Genomic DNA, 22,049 nt, shown 5'->3' with positions numbered 1-22,049 from the left:
ACTTAAACCTAACACCTGCCTTGATTCCTTTTTATAACATAACCATTGCCATGAAAAACACATAATGAGATCAAAAGATTGTCCCATGTCAGATGTTTCCCCTTTAAAGATTATCCCATTCCTTGTTAGCCAATTTATCCAACATATGACATGCCAAAAAACTTACTTTACCCTGATCAATCTTGATCACCTCACACAATTTCCTAATAGAGAGTAGAGTTGGCTAATATGTTGAGGGACTATGGATCTGATACTTAACCATCTAAGCATCATATTCCACAACTAGTAAGCAAAAGTCCAATAAAGAAACAAAAGATCAATCCCTTTGGTTGCTAAACAACAGAACATGCAAGAGTTGTGTATATCATGGATGACTACCCCCCTGTGTATCAGTTGAGCAGTAGTTTGGAGCCTATCTATTAGTAGTCTCCAAGCAAACACTAACACCTTAGAGGGAATTTTACATTTCTAGAAGTTCCTAGATTGGGGCTCAATATTTTTCCATCCCAAAAGAAACTTTGATTTAGGTGAAATTTAAGGCTAAACCTATGTTTTAACATGCAAAGAACTCATTTTTGGCATAAAAAACTCAAGCAAAGTAGCTCAACACACCGATTCAAGACATGGCAGCAAGCTTGAAAATTTCAAAATAACATGTTCAAGGAAGTTCAACAAGCATATGGTTCAAGAGATGGAGAGACCCCCTTTACCTCTTGATGAATTCACAAAATCTTGAAGGAGAATGAAGAATGTTCAGTTTTCAAAGTTTCCTTTCATGAATAAAACAAAATGACAGTTTCAAGTTATTAGAGAAGCTAGAACAAGAGAATGAAGAAGAATAAGGTCTAGGATGAATGATGAAACTCATTTACCTAAGCTTGATGAGTCAAAGACTCAAGGACAGTAGGAACAAGCTTGGAAGAAGAAGAAGCAAAGCAGAACTCTCCTCCCTCAAGGTAGAACTCGTGCAAAAATGGTGAATATGAGCTTCGATTTTTTTTTTCTCACAATGCACAAGAAGATAAGGCATGGGTTTCAAGGTGACAAGACTTTGTGACACTCGAATGACCCCCTTGGCTTCCATTTTGAATATGCCACTCCATGCCACAAATTGGTAGTTTTGCTTTTGCAAAACTACCAAAAATGGAAGGGATATGGTTTTCCAAAAATGGGTATTTTTTTTACCAAAACTAGTAAATCTTATCTTAATCGCCTAGTTTATTGTGTTAATCTGCCTAGGAATATGTGTACCTAGAATGAACCTCACACAGAGTTACCGCTCAGTGCATAATGCAATTCTGCTACAGGTGGAATTTTTGTTTAGGTAGTTTCCAAATTCCGGCTAACTAACTAAATAAATTATTTACACTAAAAAAATATAACTAACACTACACTTATACAATTAATATCATATAGAGAATACATTAAAATCACACAAACATGTAATAAAATTACACAGTACAAAATTTCCATTGTCTAGTCCTTAACAGTGCAATTTTACGCGTGTAAGAAAATAAATTGAGAAGGAAATTCCAAGATGTTACATAGAGATTGAGTTGTAGAGCAAAGTGTTAGTGACTAATATTTGTAACTTGTTGAAGTTAAGGGGACTTGGTGGTTTGCCATGAACTGAACTTAGTCTTAGTGGTCGAGACAAGCCAGTATAACTTGTTATGTCGTATCTTACTTGTTCTTTTCTTCTGTACTTTAAACTGACTCAGGGCTTGAATTGAATTTTTGCTTTTGAAAATTTCTATTTGTTTTATAAAATAAGAGGCCATCGTTTGAACCGTCTTGCGAAAATTTGATATTAATTACTTTTATAAAATTAATTATGTATAGAAATATTAATTAATTATTTAAAATTAAAATAAACCTAATACATATTGCTAACCTTACCGTGTAATTTATAAAAAAAAATTGATAATATAAATTGTTGTTATAAATATAACATAAATGAATCATAAACGTTTCATGCTCCATTAACCGTCGTGTTGTTTCACAATTTATTTCTATTAAATATTCTTAATTCTACAAATAAATTAAATTATCTATGTATATTTTTTTCTCTATATATTTCACAACTTGGAAGCAACACCCTCATGGCATGAGATGTAATCCTCAGAATTAAACACAAAAATACTTCACTTTCTTCTTTCATATTACAGAACTTCATAATTTTATTCATTTTTGTTCTTGACATAAGACTTCCTTTCTTTCAATATGTTTTAGTTGGTTTATAATTAGCAATGTCACTTTTTGGGTAGGTAAAGAGGAGAATTTTCTTATGGCAATGTATCATCATTTGGTGAGGAATAGGGATTGAAAACTAGGAAGAGAAGCACCTACTACTTTAAGATCACCCAATGACTAATTATGTATATTATCTTTCTCTATCTTTTATTATCTTTTATGATTTTTTGTTTTTTTTCTCATTTTTCTATTTGGTTATTTTACACTCTTATAATTATTGTTCAGGTTTTCAAACATATTCTTCTATTTCTTTTTACTACTAATATATTTTGAACATTTTTTGTGAATAGTCAACTAAAAAATGTAACCAATAATCTAACTCAATTATAATGTAATTAGATTTAATATACTATTAATTATTTTGAAAAATAGAAATTTTATTTATATACATATAAATTACAAAATTTAATATTTTTAAGATAATATCTACTCAATTAAAAATATAATTAATCATTTTCATCAATTTTAAAATAGTTACTATTATATGCTAATAAATTTTTTAAATATTTTTAAATTTATTTATGTCCATATATTTTTCAAATAAATAATAAATAAAAATATAAAAATATTTTAAATAAATTCATGCATCACAAGAGTTTAAAATCTAGTAAAAATATTTTCTATCAATTTAAAAATATGATATTTATAAACAAGATTAAGAATAAACAAAGAGTCTAATACAAAAAGCAAAAAATGAGGGTGTCCCACTAAATACTCATTTTGATTCCTAAAAGTATGAGACAATAACAAATTGATTTTGAAAGATAAAAAAAAAAATTGAATTTAGTTCTGAAATATACAAAAAAGTGCTACAAATTGGTCATACAGATAATTTAATGATAAATTGATTCATAAACCTTACAACTTAAGGTCAAATTGGTCATAAAAAATTAGAACTTATTAGTTTCTAAGTGATGATAGATTGGTTCTTAAAATACAAAAAAATTATTGGTTTCTAAAAGTGTGAGGTGATGGTATGACAAATTGGTCATGCAGATAATTTAAAAACAAATTGATCCCTGAACTTTATAATTTAAGATCAAATTGGTCTTAAAAAATTATAACTTATTGTTAAATTGATGTTATAACCTAATGGTAAAATAACTAGTTGATTATATTTTTCTAATACAAAAATCAAAATTTTCATGTTTTAAAGATCAATGTATAAACGCTCCACACTTTTGGGAGCAAAATAAATATTTAGACAAACATATCTCTTTTAGCTAGTAAAAAATGAAATAAAATTCAAATACAAGGTAACCACGAAATAGCAGCGGCATACATATACATATATTCAAATTAAAACCCGCTAAAAACTGTAATTGCTTCTTTGTTTTCTTCTGCTGCAGGCTGCAGCTTCTCGCTTCTCAGTTCAGTGCCCAGAGTAGAGGCTAGAGCTCCCCTCAGAAAATCGAACACCTCGGTAGGGTTAGGGTTTTCGTTTTGGTGCAGAGCCATGGAAGCCGCAGTGGTCGACCCGGGTTCCAGCCTCCTCAAAGCCGGTTTTGCGATTCCCGATCAAGCTCCCGCCATGGTATGAAATCAATTCTCACCCCAAAATCTCTTTCCCCCGTTGCTTCTATTTTTCATTTCTCAACAAAAATAAAAGAAATTGTGTTATATTTATGTCCTCCAGCAATGTGTGTCTCTAATTGGGGCTTCTTTTGATTCAGATAATTCCCACCCAGATGAAACGAATGCTCGATGATGGGTCAATGACCGATAACTTGACATTCGATGACATTGCTGTCGATCCGGTGTGCCGAGGTTATGTCAGAGATTGGGATGCCTTGGAGGATTTGCTGCATTATGTATTGTATACTGGCCTTGGATGGGAAATGGGCAATGAAGGACAGATACTGTTCACGGATCCTCTTTGTACTCCAAAGGTTTGAGCTTAGAAGTTTATATATATTCTATTTCAACTGCTATGCGGCTTCCGCTATTTGGCTGCAGTGCTATCTGCTATATTTTATAGCAGATTTTCAGTTTTTTGCGATTTTCTGCGATCCGCTATTGACAACACTGATAAGTACTTACTACTTATATACCCTTTTTATCCTATAGGGTCTTAATGTGTATCTGTACTCTTGAGTGTACATGTGTTTGCTCATGTATTATCCATTTGCCTCCTTAGTTACTCAGTAAATTTTAAATACTCTGACAATTTTGATGTCATCTTTTTGTGCATATCAGTGTATTATTTATGTTTTACATAATAAGCTGTCTATCTGTTATAATCTATCAGGCAATCCTTAAAAACAAAATTAGGGGTAACAAGTTTGTAGTATTCTTTAATTCAACTTTTTCTTTAACAGTTTCTTTAACAGATGTATATATTATTGTTTTCCAGGCTAACAAGGAACAGTTAGTGCAACTAATGTTTGAAACATTCAACATATCAGGGTTTTATGCCTCCGAACAAGCAGTGTTGTCACTATATGCTGTAGGACGTATCTCTGGATGCACAGTTGACATTGGTCATGGAAAAATAGGTATCTGTTAGGAACCAAGAATTGAAATGAAAAAGAAAATAAATGATTTTATTGACTAGTAAGAAAAGAACAGAAAATAGGAGAAAGAACTCTCCTCCAAGGGTTTCCCCTTCACAAAGGATTTTTCCTTTCACAAAGAGCTAAAGCTCAATCTACCAATGATAAGATTCCCTCTCTCTTATCCTTCTTCCTCTATTTATATCTAATAGACTCCTCTAACTAACTAACTAACTAACTCATTAGTAGTCTAACTATATTAACTAACTCTCCCTTCTCTTAAAAATCAACGTTTTTCGAAATCCTAGTTACCTTGCAAGGTCCAGGGTTCTGTGTTGATGGTTTCCACTCCTTCCAGTTCAGTTCCTCATTCATTTCCCAACTTTGTTGTGGAAAAACTTGATGATTCCAACTATCTTCACTGGCGTCAAAAAGTTGAACTAGTTGTTAAATCACACAGATTGCAATGTTTCGTAGTTAATTTGATTATTCCTCCTCGTTATCTCACAGAGGATGATCGTGTTGCTGGTCGTATCAACCCTGATTATGAAGCATGGGAGGTTCAAGATCAAACGCTCCTGGTATGGCTGCAATCAACTCTTTCTAAATCAGTATTGTCGTGCGTTCTTGGTTCAGACTTGGTGGATATCCTTGACATGGTGTATTTGGCACCATAGAAACAGAATCATTTTCTCAAATGACAGCTTTAATGCCTACAAATTGATGGAGGACGCTGTATTCCTATGTTGGACATGGTTTAAGAATTTGGAAAAAGGATTTCATACTCCATTCCACTTCTGGTCCAGCAATATTAGGGAAGGTTTTTGTGTTTAGGGGGGATTAGCATATAGCCTTTCTGTGTTTGGGTGCCTAGCTAGTGGTCAAACCTATGGTTACCTAATTCTTGATGTATTGCGAGTATTAGGTCACCATAGCCTTGCAAAGTATGATGCTAGGTTGTATATATAACAGTACCACTTGAACTGATCTTCATATTATATATAATACTACTATTTTTTGCTGAAAAAAAAAACATTGAAGCTGTAACAAATATTGTATGTTCTATCTAAGTGCACGAGTAGATGGCTAAGTGTTTCTCTTTCAAAATGAACTTGCTGTTGAGCTTACTAGTTGTGCACAACTTGATCCTTTTGGCTTGCCTAATCAGATATTGCACCAGTGATTGAGGGTGCTGTTAACCACATTGCCTCAAGAAGATTTGAGTTTGGAGGTGTTGATCTAACTAATTTCCTGGCTCAAGAACTTGGCAAATCCAATCCGCTAGTGAATATCAGCATCTCTGATGTTGAGAAAATAAAACAGCAATACTCTTGCTGTGCTGAAGATGAATTAGCTTATCAGAAGACCAAAGGTTCCTGCCCTGTGGAGACACATACCCTTCCTGATGGACAGGTATGCCTCTTGGTTCCTCTATCTAATAATTATTATCCAATGCTTGCTCATTTGCTTGTTCCTGATATATTTGGCTAGTTCTTCAATCAAGTTTGTTTTACTGTATATCTGACTATCTTAGTGTGAGTTAACATTGGTTAAACAAATGAGAAACTAACAAAAATGAAAGGGAGGTGGGTTGAAGAATTGGTAATGAGACAACAGGGCTCACTTTAGAATCTTAGATGTTTTACTTATTCTTAAACAAAGCTTATGAGCTGAAGGGAGAAGGTGGCTGACATTTGTTACCTTGAAATACATTCTGTTTTAATTCCATAACAATGTCAAATCTGATCTGGCTGGTCACGTAGAGTTTTCTTTCACTGTGATGCATATGAACTGGATGTTTTGGCGAATCCCTCTTTAAGTTCTCTTAAAGCTTTGTGCTAGAAAATTTTATTTTCCAATATGAGGCTGTTTAGTACTTTTATTTATTGATGTTGAGGCTTGCTAGATTGTCATTAGAATATAAGGCCATATTAACTGGGATTTATTTTTGTATTTAGAATGTTAGAATTGATTGATTATAGTTATTTAGCTTCTACTTTTTGTAGAAATGATAGAGGAGAGAAAAGGGATTTGTATATTGATTAGAAAGATATTACAAAACCAACTATAATCTCTAACAAGAGCTGTACTTATACTACAGAGATTCAGTTGTAACTGAAAATACAGCTGTCATCTAACTAATGACAACTATCAACTAACTACAGTTTATTAAACTAACCCGAGTTATTCACTCACATACACTTACAACTTTAGTTGGTTGAGGTCTTAATGTCTTGCAAGTTGCAAGTTGCAAGTCACAACATTTGTAATATCTTGAATTAATGAGATTTCAGGGACTAAAAACTGAATTTTAAAAAAGTTTAGAGACTAAAAACCGAATTTTTAAAAAGTTTAGGAACCTTGATTGGTCAAACTTTTGTTTAAGGACTAAAAATTGAATTTTTAAAAAGTTTAGGGACCTTGACCAGTCAAACTTTTGTTTAGGGACTAAAAACTAAATTTTGAAAAAGTTTAGGGACTAAAAACTTAGTTGACCCTATTTATTATTAGATTGATCCTATGTAATCAATACTGATCCTATTTGTTCATTATAAATAAAGGCTTAGTATGGTCATCCTAGACAACACAACATTACATAGTGAAGCACTGTTATATAGTTCAAACACTTGAAGGGTTCTGAGAGATTTGTTGTCACCATACCTGTTTTCCGAAGGAATGATGTGGTGAATGAGATGGGAAACATAGAGGTGGTGTACGAAGTTATTGGTTTCCTACTTGTTGAATGTTATCATAGAGGTGGTGGAAAGGCCATGAACCTTTGACAAGGGGTGGGCATGGTATGGGTTAAATGTAAAAGCTGAGCTAAATAAAAAGATTCCAGTTTTAAGGCATAACAGTGATCCAATTTATTTTGGTTTGGTTAACTAGTTTAACCTATAAGATGTGGATACAATTACTTTCTCGAGTAGTTAGTAGTTTGAACCTCATCAATCAACAAAAATGCATTTGAACATAATAAAATCTATTACTATAAAAATACAGTTGATGTATTCCATGTAAAGCTGAATGGCTGAACACAGATGCAAGGTTGAATAGTTGTGATCAACAGTGATGCAATACAACTCAATGTGCCCGCTTTGCAATAACTCCGACGAGGACGCAGCACACCTCTTCTTCAACTGCAGCAAGGTCCTCCCCTTGTGGTGGGAGTCACTTTCATGGGTTAAGTCAGTGGGTGCTTTCCCCAAAGAACCCAAAGACCATTTTATGCAGCATACGGTACCGAACGCTACACGATCAAAGGATATGAGATGGAGCTGCTGGTGGATAGCCCTCACAAGGACCATATGGCAACACAGAAACAAGTTGGTATTTGATAATCAAATTTTTAATGCAACCAAGCTGATGGATGAAGCACTTCTTCTTATATGGTCTTGGCTTAAAGCAATGGAAAAAGATTTTGATACACATTTCAATCAGTGGTCCTCTAATTTGGCAGATGCCTTTATGTAATTAGATAGGGAATGTACTGGCTGAGCCCTCTTCCAAGAGGTGCAGCACACATGTACTTAAGTCAGGGGTTGTAGCTGGTACTTAATTCATCTTGTGTACCAGCTATGTTCAAAATTTATCTGTAATCACAGTACCTCTGGTACTCTTTCATCTATCTAATACATATTTATTTTTGCTGAGCAAAAAAAAAAAAAAAAAACTCAAGAAGGAAAGGATGAACAACAACCCTGCATGGCTCACCAAAATGCTAGGCTGAGCCTTTGAGTTCATGATTGAAACTTGTAACAGTTGAACTGCAGCAATGGTGGCTTTGAATGGTTGAACAATGGAAGTGGAGGCTTTGAATTGAACCAAGGTGGTAGGGGCTTCTAACAGTTGAAGGTGGTGGTGGTAACTTTGTATAGGAATGATGGCTTTAAGCCACTTAGCAGAAGCTTTTTGCGCTAAGAATGAGAGGAGTCTAGAAGAGTTAAGAGTTAGGGCCGTTGAGTTAAACGTAGGAAGATATATTGTTGGAAAGGCACCTTAATTGTAGTCACCCCTAACCTGTCTTAATTGTGGTCACCCCTAAGCCCGCCTTAATTATGGCCTATTAGAGTTGGTTGTCAATGTCTTGGAAAGAGCTACCTACAAAGGGACTGATTAGAAGGCTGAGTAAAGTGTCATTGTATGCAGTCACCAGGATGTTAGCTCTTAGGGGGTTGAGATCCCCCATCAACTAGAGATACAATCTAAATAGTGCTTGTAAAGCAATCCTGACTATACAAACTGGTTTTGTGTGGTAGAGTTAGGCTTTAATTCAAATCCTAAATATATTTTTTGAAATATTAAACTGAATGCAGTTTGGTTAACTGATAGAGACCAGAATGATGGGTGTAGGCTCAAGTAATTATTGAATGAGAGACGTAAAACACAAGCACAAATACAAATCAATAACCAGAGCAACAACTCCTTAGAGAAGAACTTCTCTTTGCCCAAGTGAATGACTGACATGAATACATGAGATTCCTCCCTCTCCATGCACACACACCCTTGTCATGTTATTTACATGAACACCCCCTCCAAATGGCAGGCTTTATCATTCACTGGATAATTGAATTTCATTGTAAAAGAAGAGTTGGATTGATATGAAATCTGTGTGCTGGATACAGTCTTTTTTCGGTTTTGGTTTTGTTTCTGGTTTGTTTTGCCCACCTGTACGGTTGAAGATTTTGAATATAAGGGGGAAAAACTTAAGTGTTTCACCCACTCAGTAGATTTATCCTCTGTAAAGGTCTTGTACAGGCTTTAGAAAAGCTGTTTTTTATTTTACTCTGAAAATCCTATATAGGAGCAGCCGGGCAGGTTCCCCTAGTCTGAACCTGTCTTTTCTTTCTTCTTATGTACTCTTTTGACCTATATAAATATGAATGTTCAGCTGCTGAGTGGAATTGAGATACCCAAGCTTTTACTCAAACTTGCCTATGTTCTTTATCAGATCTTCTATATTTTATGACTTGATCTAACCCTGATCATTGAGTTATGTGTAGGTGATTACAATTGGACGAGAAAGATATACTGTTGGAGAAGCTTTATTCCAGCCATGTCTATTGGGTTTGGAGGCTCATGGTATTGTTGAGCAGCTTGTCCGTACTATTTCAACGGTGTCATCTGATAATCATAGGCAACTTCTTGAAAATACCGTGGTTTGTGGTGGCACTTCTTCTATGACTGGTAAACTGTTATTTAGTGCTCGTGAATCTAGCATATGTGACCCTATGTTTTTTCATTAATTTGAGTAGAATAGAACTAAATATTCGACTATTATATTTTCTATTGTCTTGGGTATTAACTAAACAAGGATTTTAACATAAGGTAAAATTTGATGTGAAATATTTGGCAAGGCAGGATAACTTTAAATATATACAGAGAGAGTGATTGTCTTCTGGTGTGTTATGGCTATTTTCAAAGACAAGAGTCACATGGCTTCTAGAACTCATAGGAACAACTACCTAGAAGCAATATGATAAGGACTTGGGGATTATGGGGTGCCTAAGTCCTACATCAAATAGTATGGGATGTTTGGTGGAGTAATTAAGGGGTTGGGTTCTCCCCCCTTATCAACTAACTTTTAAGGGAGGGTTCCCCAAATGCTTGGGTGCTTATCAATTGTTATTAGAGCCTTCAACCTCAAAGAACTTGTATCTTCTGGATAAAACTTGCTAAAGAAGCTAAGAGAAAAAGGATAAAGGAAGGCTGAATTATCATTGAATGAGATTAGCTTACAATGATTAGTCACTACAGCTGGTTATATAGTTAGTTGCTAGAATAACTAACTTGCAACTAACTAACTAACTCTAACTCAAGTTACATGATCAGATTAAGAACTAACCACTTACAAGCTAATCTATGCTTAAGAGACTCCCTCAAACTAGGAATGGATGTCAGACATTCCTAGCTTGGAATACAAAAACTGAAAAGCACCAGGCATGAGAGCTTTGGTGTAGATATCTGCAAGCTGATTTGCAGAGGAGACATGAAGCAGTTTCACAAGCCCAATCATCACCTTCTCTCGAACTATATGACAATCAATTTCAATGTGTTTGGTTCTCTCATGGAAGACAGGATTGACAGCAATGTGGAGAGCAGACTTATTATCACAATACAAAGTAGCAGGATGGTGGAAATGGACCCTGAATTCCTCCAACAAGTGAGCCATTGTATCTCGCATGTGGCACTTGCCAAAGCTTTGTACTCAACCTCTGATTCCTTGAAATAGTTTCTTGTTTCTTAGACTTCTATAAGATCAATGAACTACCAATGTATATGGCATAACCAGTAATGGATCTTCTAGTATCTATCTAGGCAACCAACCCAATCCGAATCACTAAAGCCTTTTCAATGAACTTCACTGTTAGCAGATAAAAGAATCCCTGCACTTGGTGATCCTTTGATGTATCTAAGAATTCTGGATGCTGCCTGTTGATGAGCTGTAGTGGGTTCAGCAACAAATGGACTCAAATGCTGTACAACAAAAGTAATATCAGGCCTTGTATCAGTCAAATAGATCAATCTTCCAATTAACCTTCTGTAGGAGGATGCATCCTTAGTGGAAAGAGGAGATCCTGAATGTTTGTGTAATCTGGTGGTGTAATCAAAAGGAGTAGTCAGTGGTTTGGAACCAAGCATCCCACTGTTAGTAAGAATATCCAAAGCATACTTTCTTCGAGAAAGATTAATACCAGAGGGTGTCCTGGCTACCACAAAGCCCAGAAAAAACCTCAAATCACTTAAATCTTTTATTTTGAAGGCATTATCTAACAGATGTGTAATATGCTGAATCTCAGCCAAGTCATTACCGGACAATACAATGTCATCTACATAAACTAGTAAAACAGTAATTGTCTTGGATCCATGCTTGAGAAACAAAAAATAATCAGAGGCACATTGCTTATATCCATGTGAAATCAGAAAGGAAGATAGTCTAGCATACCACTGTCTGCTTGCTTGTTTCAGGCCATATAAGGACCTCTGAAGTTCACAAGCCTCTCCTGGTTTATCTGCTTGCATTCCTTCAGGAAGGATTATGTACACTTCTTCATTCAAATCACCATGTAAGAAAGCATTATTCACATCCAGTTGTTTAAGGTGCCAGTGATTGATGGCAGCTAAGCCAACAAAAGTCTGATTGTGGTTAGCTTGGCCACAGGGGAAAAAGTGTCAAAATAATCCTGGCCTTCTATCTGCGTGTATCCCTTACCTACTACTCGTGCTTTATATCTCTCAATTGATCCATCAGATCTGTGCTTGACATTATACACCCACCTGCAACCAATTGCAGTCTTATGCTAAGGAAGATTAGTAAGACCCCAAGTATCATTGAGCTCTAATGCTTTAATCTTTGCATTCATGGCTTCAACCCAGTGAGGATCTTTACAGGCTTGACCATATGACTGAGGTTTAATATGTTATGTGACAGACATAATGACACTATGATAAGAAGAAGACAATCTGCTATAGGAGAGAACAAAACTAATAGGATAAAGGCAAGTACCTGTAGAGCAACTGGCAGCAGTTGATGGTGGATATGAGATATAGAAGTCTTTAAATTTGCTCGGTCTGTGTACCTGTCTCAAAGATCTTCTAGGAGTTTGAGTGATTTGCTGTGAGGTAGAAGGAGTAGAATTAGTGATACTTATTGGATTCATCTATGGTATGATGAGTTGAGGATTCCATAGGAAATTCATCAAACTGATCATTGACACTATGAGATGAAGAAGTGGGTAAAGGGAGACAGTAATTGGATTAGGTTGATTTTGATCAGTGAAAGGGAAGCAATCTTCATAAAAAATGACATTCCTAGAAACAGAAACAGCTCTGGTTTTGAGATCTAAAGTGATGTAACCCTTTGTATTAGGTTTAAATCCTAGAAAAACAGAAGTTGCAGCTCTTGGATCAAGCTTCTTTCCATTTCCAGTTAGGGTGCTAGAAAAACACAGACAACCAAATACCCTTAAGGAATCGATGTCATAAGTAGTTCCATACCATTTTTATATGGAGTTTTATTATGAAGAAAAGGAGTAGGCATGCAATTAACAAGAATAGCAGAGTGAACTAAAGCATAGGACCAAAAGATAGAAGGCAGATTAGATTGAAATAACAAAGATCTAGTGACATTAAGTAGATGATGATGTTTTCTCCCCACTATTCCATTCTGTTGGGGAGTTTCAACACAAGAAGTTTGATGCAAAATTCCAGTTTCATCATAGAACTACTTCATAATGAATTCTAAACCATTATCAGACCTAATGATTTTAATCTTTGTATCAAACTGCCTTTCAACAGTGCTAACAAAATTCTTCAAATGAGATTGTGTCTCAGCCTTAGAATGTAATAGAAAAACCCAAACAAACCTTGCATGATCATCAACTATAGTAAAAAATTCTTGTAACCATTCAAAGAAATCACATTACAAGGCCCCCAAATATCAATATGTATAAGAGCAAAAGCACAAGAAGCATAGGAATTACTGTCAGGAAATGACAGCTTTTTCTGTTTTGAAAGATGACAAGTATCGCATACAAATTGTTTGTCTGAATTGAGAAGAGGATGTCTGTTTTAACAACAAAAACCTTTCAAATGATGGGTGGCCAAGTCTAAAATGCCACAAATCTATGGACATTCTATTACATGAGAAAGCTGATACATTGGGGGGGATAAAATCTGTTGTGAAACTGGATTTATGCTCTTTGCAATCACCAAGAGGAAGCATCTTAAGCCTATAAAGACCTCCCACCATACCAACTGTACCAGTCCAATCCTCTGCAGGTTCTGCATATCCTGTGTGAAGCATTTATCATTCACGAAAGTTAGCTTACAAGGCAAACAAAAAAGTAATTTAGATATTGAAATCAAGTTGAATTGGAAGCTAGGTATATATAAGACATCCTCAAGATATAGGGATTGACAGAATTGAACTCTGCTTGCATGAGTTGCAATGACTGTGACCAGTGGGAAGTTTGACAGATATAGGATCTATCTTCTTGTAAAAGGAAAATAAATGAGAGAAGGCTGAGACATGATCTGTTGCTCCTGAATCAAGAATCCATTCATTTGGACTAGATTTACTTACACTGCATGTAATGGATAATACATTACCTTTGTGTATGTTGCTAGAACCATTGGAACCACTAATTTGATTCACATGTGAATTGTTGTGAATTGAATTTTGTTGTTGTAGCACTATCATCAAAGCCTTATACTGTTGAGAGGTCAACTCTACTTCATCACTTTGTGCCTCTTGATTCCTTTCTAGGACAATACCATCACTCTCTTCTTTCACAGCATTGATATTGTTGATGTTTGAGCCTTGAGGCTTATAGAGCTTGTGTCCAGGAGGATATCCATGCTTTTCGTAACACTCATCAACAGTGTGGTTGGTGAAACCACAATGTGTGCATATCTTGCTTCCTCTTCCACTAGAACTCCCTCTGCCTGAGCCACTTTTGATTATTTCTTCCTCCTTTGGAAACATAATTTGGAGTAAAACCATTTTTTCTAAAACATTTGTCAACAGTATGATTATCCTTACCACAGTATGTACACGAATTCAATGGAATTGTGCTTGCTGCTGCATTGATTAGATTATTGTCTCCCATCAAATCACTGCTACTTATCTGTCTTTCTTGTTGGACAGCATATGAAAAGACCTTAGCTATGCTAGGTAATGGATCCATCATCAGTACACTGGATCTTACTGTGTTAAATTGATCAATTAATCCGCTAAGAGCATCACACATGCATCACTCGATCTTGTTTCTTCCTTTCCATAACATTACTAAGAGCATCACACATGCATTTTGGATCACATGTACACATGGGATTAGGTTTGTAACTTTCTAATTCATCCCAAATAATCCTCAATTTTGTAAAATAATCAGTTATAGTGCTATCACCTTGCCTGATTGATGCCATGTCTTGCTGCAACTAAAAAATTCTTAACAGATCACCTTGTGAATATCTTGACTTCAAATCCTTCCATATATCTCGAGCATCATCCATCCATAATATGCTCTGTCTAATTGAAGGTGTAACCGAATGAACAAGCCAAGAAACAACCATGTTGTTACACCTCTTCCAAGCCATGTGAAGGACATGATCTGGTGCATACCTTTTGATTGAGCCATCGACAAACTCAATTTTATTTTCCACACTCAATGCAGTGAGCATTGATCGACTCCAGGAATTGTAATTTGATGAATCAAGAAGGGGTGAAACCAGTGCAGTTGCAGGATTCTCTCCCGGATGAAGGTAAAAGGGACTATTTATGTTTAGGGATTGATCTTGCTGTGATTAGTTGCTACTCATGGTGAAGAATCAACTGAATAGAAAAAGGAACAAGGATTGAAGAGTCGCGCAGCGGAGCTCTTCAAGAGAAGAGCTTTGATACCATCAAAGAACTTGCATCTGCCATTGATGGATAAAACTTGTAGAAAAAACTTGCTAAAGAAGCTAAGAGAAAAGGGATAAAGGAAGGCTGAATTATCATCGAATGTGATTAGCTTACAATGATTAGTCACTACTACAGCCGGTTATATAGTTAGTTGCTAGAATAACTAACTTGCAACTAACTCTAACTCAAGAAACATTATCAGATTAAGAACTAACCACCTACAAGTTAATCTATGCTAAGACAACCATCTCTTTTAGCTGCAAATGAGTGGTGCGGGTGGTGACGCTGGTATTGCAGTGTTCACCTGGGACTAGTCAAAGGGCTAGTGCACAGCCAACATGCTTGGGTGTTGGGGCTGCGGAGTGTGGTGGGATGTTAGGATCCAATTGCAATCCATTGGGGCAAGAGCTAACAAGTGATTTGGTCAGTGCAGGCAACAAGCTAGACCACAAGAGTTCAGAGTTGGGTATCGTGGGAGAGCTCAAAATCTAATCTCAAACCATGGATCTAGTAACCATACTAAGCCAATAACATGAACTTCAGTAGTATAGTTCCTTGGAGGGGTATTAGCCAAGGGCAAGACTTCATTAAAGACATGGAGAACACTTGTGACTTTGTTCATATTGTCATTAAAGTATAATAATTATAATGATATATATATTGAGTAAATTACATTAACTACCCATAAGGTTTTATGAAATTACACAAATTTCTCTTGCTTTTATCTACTCTACACTAACTCCCCTTAATTTTTGAAAAATATACCTTGAAACCTCCTTGTACATTACACAACCCCCCTAATGGGAGGTTACTGTAAATGTTAAAAAAGTAGGGGTGTTTGTGTTTCACAAAACCTTAGAGGTGGTTAGTGTAATATATTCAGTTATTCACACACATATATTGAATGCTAACTGTTAAAATATCAAAATCTTGTGCTTTTTCATCATGCAAAATGAACATTATATAGCACTATGGGTATTATAATAAATTCATTTTGTTCTTTCTCGTACTGACGTGCATCAAACAACGAACATCGCAATTTGTTATGTTGTGCATTCACCCCCAAATAGTAGACTGAACAAAACTTGTCTTGTAACTCACTTGTCCTGTGCTGTTCTGCATGTATTGTTCCTTGATATGCATCAAATGTACTGTATACTCCACTCTTCAATGACTTCTTTGCATTTAGTTGCATATGGAATTTAGGTTTTCTCTGATTAACCAGGAAATCTATGTTGGTTAAGGCATCAATTAGTTCAGTATGTTCATGACAAGATGAGGGTTATCTCACAGTAAGCTGATAGCTTTTTATGAAAAAGCTTACTCGTCAATGTTGGTTCTTACTTCAGGTTTTGAAGAGAGATTTCAGAAGGAATCTAGCCAAAGTTCATCTGCTATTCGACCTACCCTAGTAAAGGTATTCTTGTTGTCAAGTAAATAATTTAATACGCATGTCTGACAGGCACTATATTTATTTTATCTTGGAGTATTTTACCATTGAAAGAATTTGTTATATTTTGTGGCCATTAATTTTTGAAATCTTGTGTGCATGGTAATGAAATATGGGATTGAAATGCTTGCTGTCCATGATTTTCTTTTATTTTGCTATTCAGATGCTTGCTCTTCCCGAGGCACTCCCCTGTTCCCTATCTTTGTGGGGATAGAGTTGCGCGCTAATCTTTATAAGAGTTCATTGTTATCTCTATACTTTTGTTATAAATTATTCATATACTAATTTATAATTCCTATGATGGGCTGGTAATCTCGGTCATTTTGCAGCCTCCAGAATACATGCCAGAAAATTTAACCATGAATTCTGCATGGGTGGGAGGTGCCATACTTGCCAAAGTAGTATTTCCTCAAAATCAGCATGTAACCAAGGCAGATTATGATGAAACTGGGCCTTCCATTGTGCACCGGAAATGCTTTTGATGGGATTCATCTGCACAATTTCTTCAAACAGCCAGTTGCTTTACACTTGTATTAGTACATGTGGTAGGCCTTCATTTGATTCAGATTCTAAATGCTAGACTCGCTAGATGTTTAGGTGCTTGAATGATTTTAAAAACCGTAGTGGATCTCCATAACTATATGCAATCATATTTCCTTGCTCAAGTGTCAAGGCACCACAGGTAGATGATTTCAGTAAAATCTTGTTCTGACAATCATATAATGTACATGGCAAGGGTACTATACTTCATGTGTAATGTTGACCTATAGGGTTTTAGCATTTTATATTAGACTAGCATTAATATGCTATGAATGCTGCACCTGTTATAATATATTCAACGTGTACCAGTGTTGTAGGCATGCAGGCTCGGTTGGAGCACTTCCTTCAAGTTGCTATCGTATCATTATGTTATTAATTAACTTTTCCTACGCAAGTATTAATGGCCCTCTTTAATTTTTATAATTTGTTCATCATAAAGTTCCAGCGATTAGTCGGCATAAGTTGATGATCCACTCCATGCTTTGAATTGAATTTATCGATCTTTTAGAACTAGTATGAAATGAATTGAGTGATTCCGCTATCAACGGAGAATAAAAAAACAATTGCATGATATGCTCTAGCTGTGATGGTTCCAAATGCTTGGACACAAGGCTGCATTGTGTTGACATTTCTACTAGGAAATAGTAAATAGACCGTACAAGATAGGAGATGGAACAAGGATATTTTCCATTTCATATTTTTAACGACTAACATTAATTTTTTAGTATCTGAAATTTTACAAAGCCAGTTAATTTAATCCTTAATAATTTAAAAGAATAAATTTAGTCGGATTGTATAGCCATCTTTCAATTTGATATGAAATTAGAACTACGATTAACGTGGTCTCTAAAATAATCAAATTTGTCTATTCAACTCTTGAATTGAATAACTATCGTTAATAAGAACCTTGAACTTGAAAATAATATGTTAATTCGGTCCTTAATGTTAACAATGAAATCAATTGTGAACTAATATTCTTTTAAAAAAAATGTGGACTAGTTAATATTAATTAAAGACAACTAACTAATAATTTTTACTTTTGTTTTTTATTTTTTGGATCATCATAACATTGAAGTATCTACCAATTTTATTTATGATTAATTTTGGTTGAGGTATTTAATTAGCCACTTATAGTGAGGGCTTTTATCCGAATCATATTTTTTTTATTTACAAAATTTAAACTTGAAACAATAACACAATGTTGGTAACATATATTTATTTCATGAATTTTTTGGTTTAAATCACATGTATCTTCCACTGAAGGCGATCCTGTTCGAGCTGGGTAGCACCATTATACTATAGGGAGAAACACTCTCATTCCAAGTATTTAAGAGAATCGTATATCCAAGACTCAAACCTGATATCTCTGATTAAGTTGAAACAATTTCATGCCAGTTGATCCATGTGCTTAATGTTTTTCTTTTACGAATTTGATGATGAATTTTAAGATATATATATATATATATATATATATATATATATATATATATATATCGATTGATAAATTGATCCCTAAAACTTTGCAATTTAATGTCAGATTGATGCTAAAAAATATAACTTATTATCTAATTAGTCCTTGAACATTACAACTTATTGACAAAATAGTCTTACAAATAATATGTGGCACTTTTTGTACATCCAGGAAATAAATTTGAATTTTTAATCTTTCAAGGACCAATTTGTCACCATCTCAAGGCTTTGATTTACAAATAATTAATTCTTGACCATGGTCACACTAGTTAGACCATGGCCGTGGTGATGACCACTGCCATACTGAGATGACTATGACCACATGTTGATTTTGTACGATGTTTGTGACGATGGTGACACTTCATTTACCATGGCTAAGCATGGAATTTCTTCGAGAAGTTCACCATGGCCATGGTCACTTCACCGTGATCGTGGTCCACAAGACGTTGCAGTTACGTAAAACTATAAATAGTGGGGTTGAAATAGAAACTCCATCCTTTTCCTTTGAAGAACGATTTTGGATTTTCCAAGGGAGAAAAGCATTGTGAGAGAACCTGTGGTTACATAGGAGTGTGTGAAGATCACAACAAGGGTCATTTCTTGTAAAGATTTCTTCCTCTTGTGCTATTTTCATATCTTCCTTTATTATGTCAAGCTTTATCATGACCATCAATGGCTAGTCAGTTTTGGTCTAGGATTATGATGTTGCGATACATCCTGCACTTTTTTTATTTCAATAAATATCTTGATGTTATTCAATTTAATCTATTTTCTCATTCTTTATTGTTATATTTGGATCTAATCAGTCTAAAACCTAATTGATTACATAGCAACAATCATTTGTGTGCGATTAATTGACCTAGAAAGAGATTATTTTGCACCAACATCCATGATCAAACTTGTTAGGTAATTTCTAGTGGATTAACTTGATTGGAAATCATCCCTAAGAATTAAAAATTTATCCCTTAACCTGAATTAATATTTCTACAATCAATTGAATATTGATTTAGGATAAAGAGCATTATTAGGCCTAGATCAAAGGCTACTAATTGAATTAGGGAATATTGGTGATTGATTTAATTATGGATTTATTGGAATCAAATTGGGGAAAAAAAGGGTATGTGTGAATTCATAATCCTAGGATTTCCTTTATGATTGTTTCTCACAAAGTTATTTTGCTTAAACTCTTTTACTCGTCAAAGAGTAAAATTGATCAAAAAAAATATTTCTTTATTTGATAAACTCAAATTGCCTAGTTGCTTACAAAACCAATTAATTAGAAACATGACTAGTCTTCTAGGTTCGATATCTGGAGTTAGGTCCATTGTTACTATTGCATAGGGTACACTTGTCCTTGTGCATAATTATTTTACGCATCAAATTCCTGGCATTGTTGTTGGGGACTATTTATGTAGTTCCTAGGTAATTGATTTTGTGAAAGCCCAAGCAATTTTGTTCATAGTGTTTATATTAATTTTCTATTCTTTATTTATAATTTTGCCTTTTAAATTTTATTTACTTATTTTCCCACTATTTGTTATGTTTGATCCATGTTGTTTGTCCTGACAGTGCATGCAAATTAGGTCCCAAAAGCTAGAACTTTTGGAAGAACCTGAGATAGAAAGGCTTGCTTGCAGACTTTAAAAAGAACAACGAGCAAAAGCAATGGCCAAGGGAGACGATGCTACACTGACATTGCTGTATTATTTCACCCATCTGGTGGGAGAAACCAACAACATTGAACTACCAACACTTCCTCGAGGAGTTACTTTTGAGTTCACACATGGGTTCCTCCAGATGATTAAAAGTAACCAGTTCAACAGAGCTTCTTGTGATGCATTTGAGGAGATTCTTGAGGTTGTGTGACATTGTTAAAAAACCCAACATTAGCAAGGAGTACATAAGGTTGGTTGTTTTTCCCTTTTCTTTAAATGTGAAAACATGGGAATGGCTGGGAGCACTTCTAGAAAACAGTATCACCGATTGGGTCCAATGTTCCAACTCCTTCCTTCGAAGGTAATTTTCTATAATGAAGACTGACAAGCTTCAAAATTAGAATGAGTAAGAGAACTTGTTAGAAGCCTAGGAAAAATTCCAGGAGTTGCTCAAGAGTTGCCCACATCACGATTTAGCCAGTAGAGGATAGTGCATATATTCTATGGAGGAGTGTCCTTTCACAATAGGACTAGCCTTGATGCTGCATGTCAAGGCAATTTGATGTTGAAGCCACCAGTTGATGTTTAGAATCATTGAAGACATATGTTCCAATCCCCACAAAAATTCTCGGGATAAAAGAATCATGAAGAGGGAAGTCAACTAGGTGGAAAATGAAGCTGCTACTTTTAGCCTTGGGTAATAGATTCAGGCATTGATAAAGCATATTGAGAAAAATATTCCCCAAAAGATGAAAGACCCAGGGAGTTTTACACTCCCTTGCAAGATAAGAGAGTCTTATTTTGAGGGATTCTTGTGTGATTTGGGGGCAAGCATTAACTTGAAGCCTTACTCTATCTTTAAGAAGATAGGCATAAGAAATGCAGAACCCACCAACATAACCCTTTAGCTTGTTGGTCGTCAATTGTATATCCTAAGGGGTGGTGGAAGATGTGCGGGTTAAGGTAGAAAAGTTCATCTTTCTTGCTAACTTTGTGATTCTGGATATGAAGGAAGTTGAGAATGTCCTTATCATATGGGGTTGACCTTTTCTGAGTACTTGTGATTTTTAACTCAGGTTAGGAAAGGTAGAATCACCCTCAAAATGAGTGAAGATGAGGCAATTTTAATTTGTTTGATACAATAAAAAAACCTTCCTCATTTGCCACTAGTAATTTTATCCACTCTAGAGACCCATTTGAGGATTTGATGGAGGCCACATTCCCAAGTATGAAAAATGAGCAACATAAGCTCATAGTTGTTAGGAAAACCACTGGGTGGCACATGTGTACTGATTATAGGAAACTTATTGAGGACACCCAAAAAGACCATTTTCCCCTTCCTTTTATTGATCACATGCTTGAAAAGTTAGCAAACATATCTTTTTATTGTTTCTTAGACGACTATTCAGGCTATTTGCAAATACCAATTGATGAGAGAGACCAAGAGAAAACTACTTTTACATGTTCCTATGGAACTTTTGCATATAGGCGAATACGATTTGGGATTTGCAATGCACCTGCTACTTTCCAAAGATGCATGGTGTCTTTTTTTTCTAATTTAATTGAAAATTGCATTGAAATTTTTATGAGATTTGCAATGCACTCTACTTATTGGGGAAAAGTGATAATTCATGGAGTGAGATTGCATTATGTTGGGACATAAGTTGTCTCAAGTGGGAATTGAGGTAGATCCTGCGAAATTGGAGGTAATTGCAAAGTTGTCTTCCAAATTGTGTAAAGGTAGTTAGGAACTTCTTGGGGCATATTGGATTTTATACATTAGT

At 35.1% G+C, this 22,049-nt stretch overlaps 1 protein-coding gene across 1 annotated transcript; it reads left to right on the top strand.

Annotated features, from left to right (window-relative positions):
* Positions 1 to 3,528: 3,528 nt before the first annotated feature.
* On the top strand, positions 3,529 to 17,458 carry LOC100794153 (actin-related protein 7). The gene is made up of 7 exons (XM_003546842.5): positions 3,529 to 3,787; positions 3,927 to 4,142; positions 4,607 to 4,748; positions 5,914 to 6,158; positions 9,749 to 9,932; positions 16,500 to 16,567; positions 16,930 to 17,458. Exons 1-7 carry the CDS (start codon positions 3,710 to 3,712, stop codon positions 17,080 to 17,082), a joined length of 1,086 nt encoding a protein of 361 aa, XP_003546890.1. The 5' UTR covers positions 3,529 to 3,709; the 3' UTR covers positions 17,083 to 17,458.
* Positions 17,459 to 22,049: the final 4,591 nt, after the last annotated feature.

Source organism: Glycine max, chromosome 15 (genome assembly GCF_000004515.6).
Source record: "Glycine max cultivar Williams 82 chromosome 15, Glycine_max_v4.0, whole genome shotgun sequence".
Classification (NCBI taxonomy): Eukaryota; Viridiplantae; Streptophyta; class Magnoliopsida; order Fabales; family Fabaceae; genus Glycine; species Glycine max.
The sequence above is the reverse complement of the archived record's forward strand: the minus strand, read 5'-3'. Positions and strand labels throughout refer to the sequence as shown.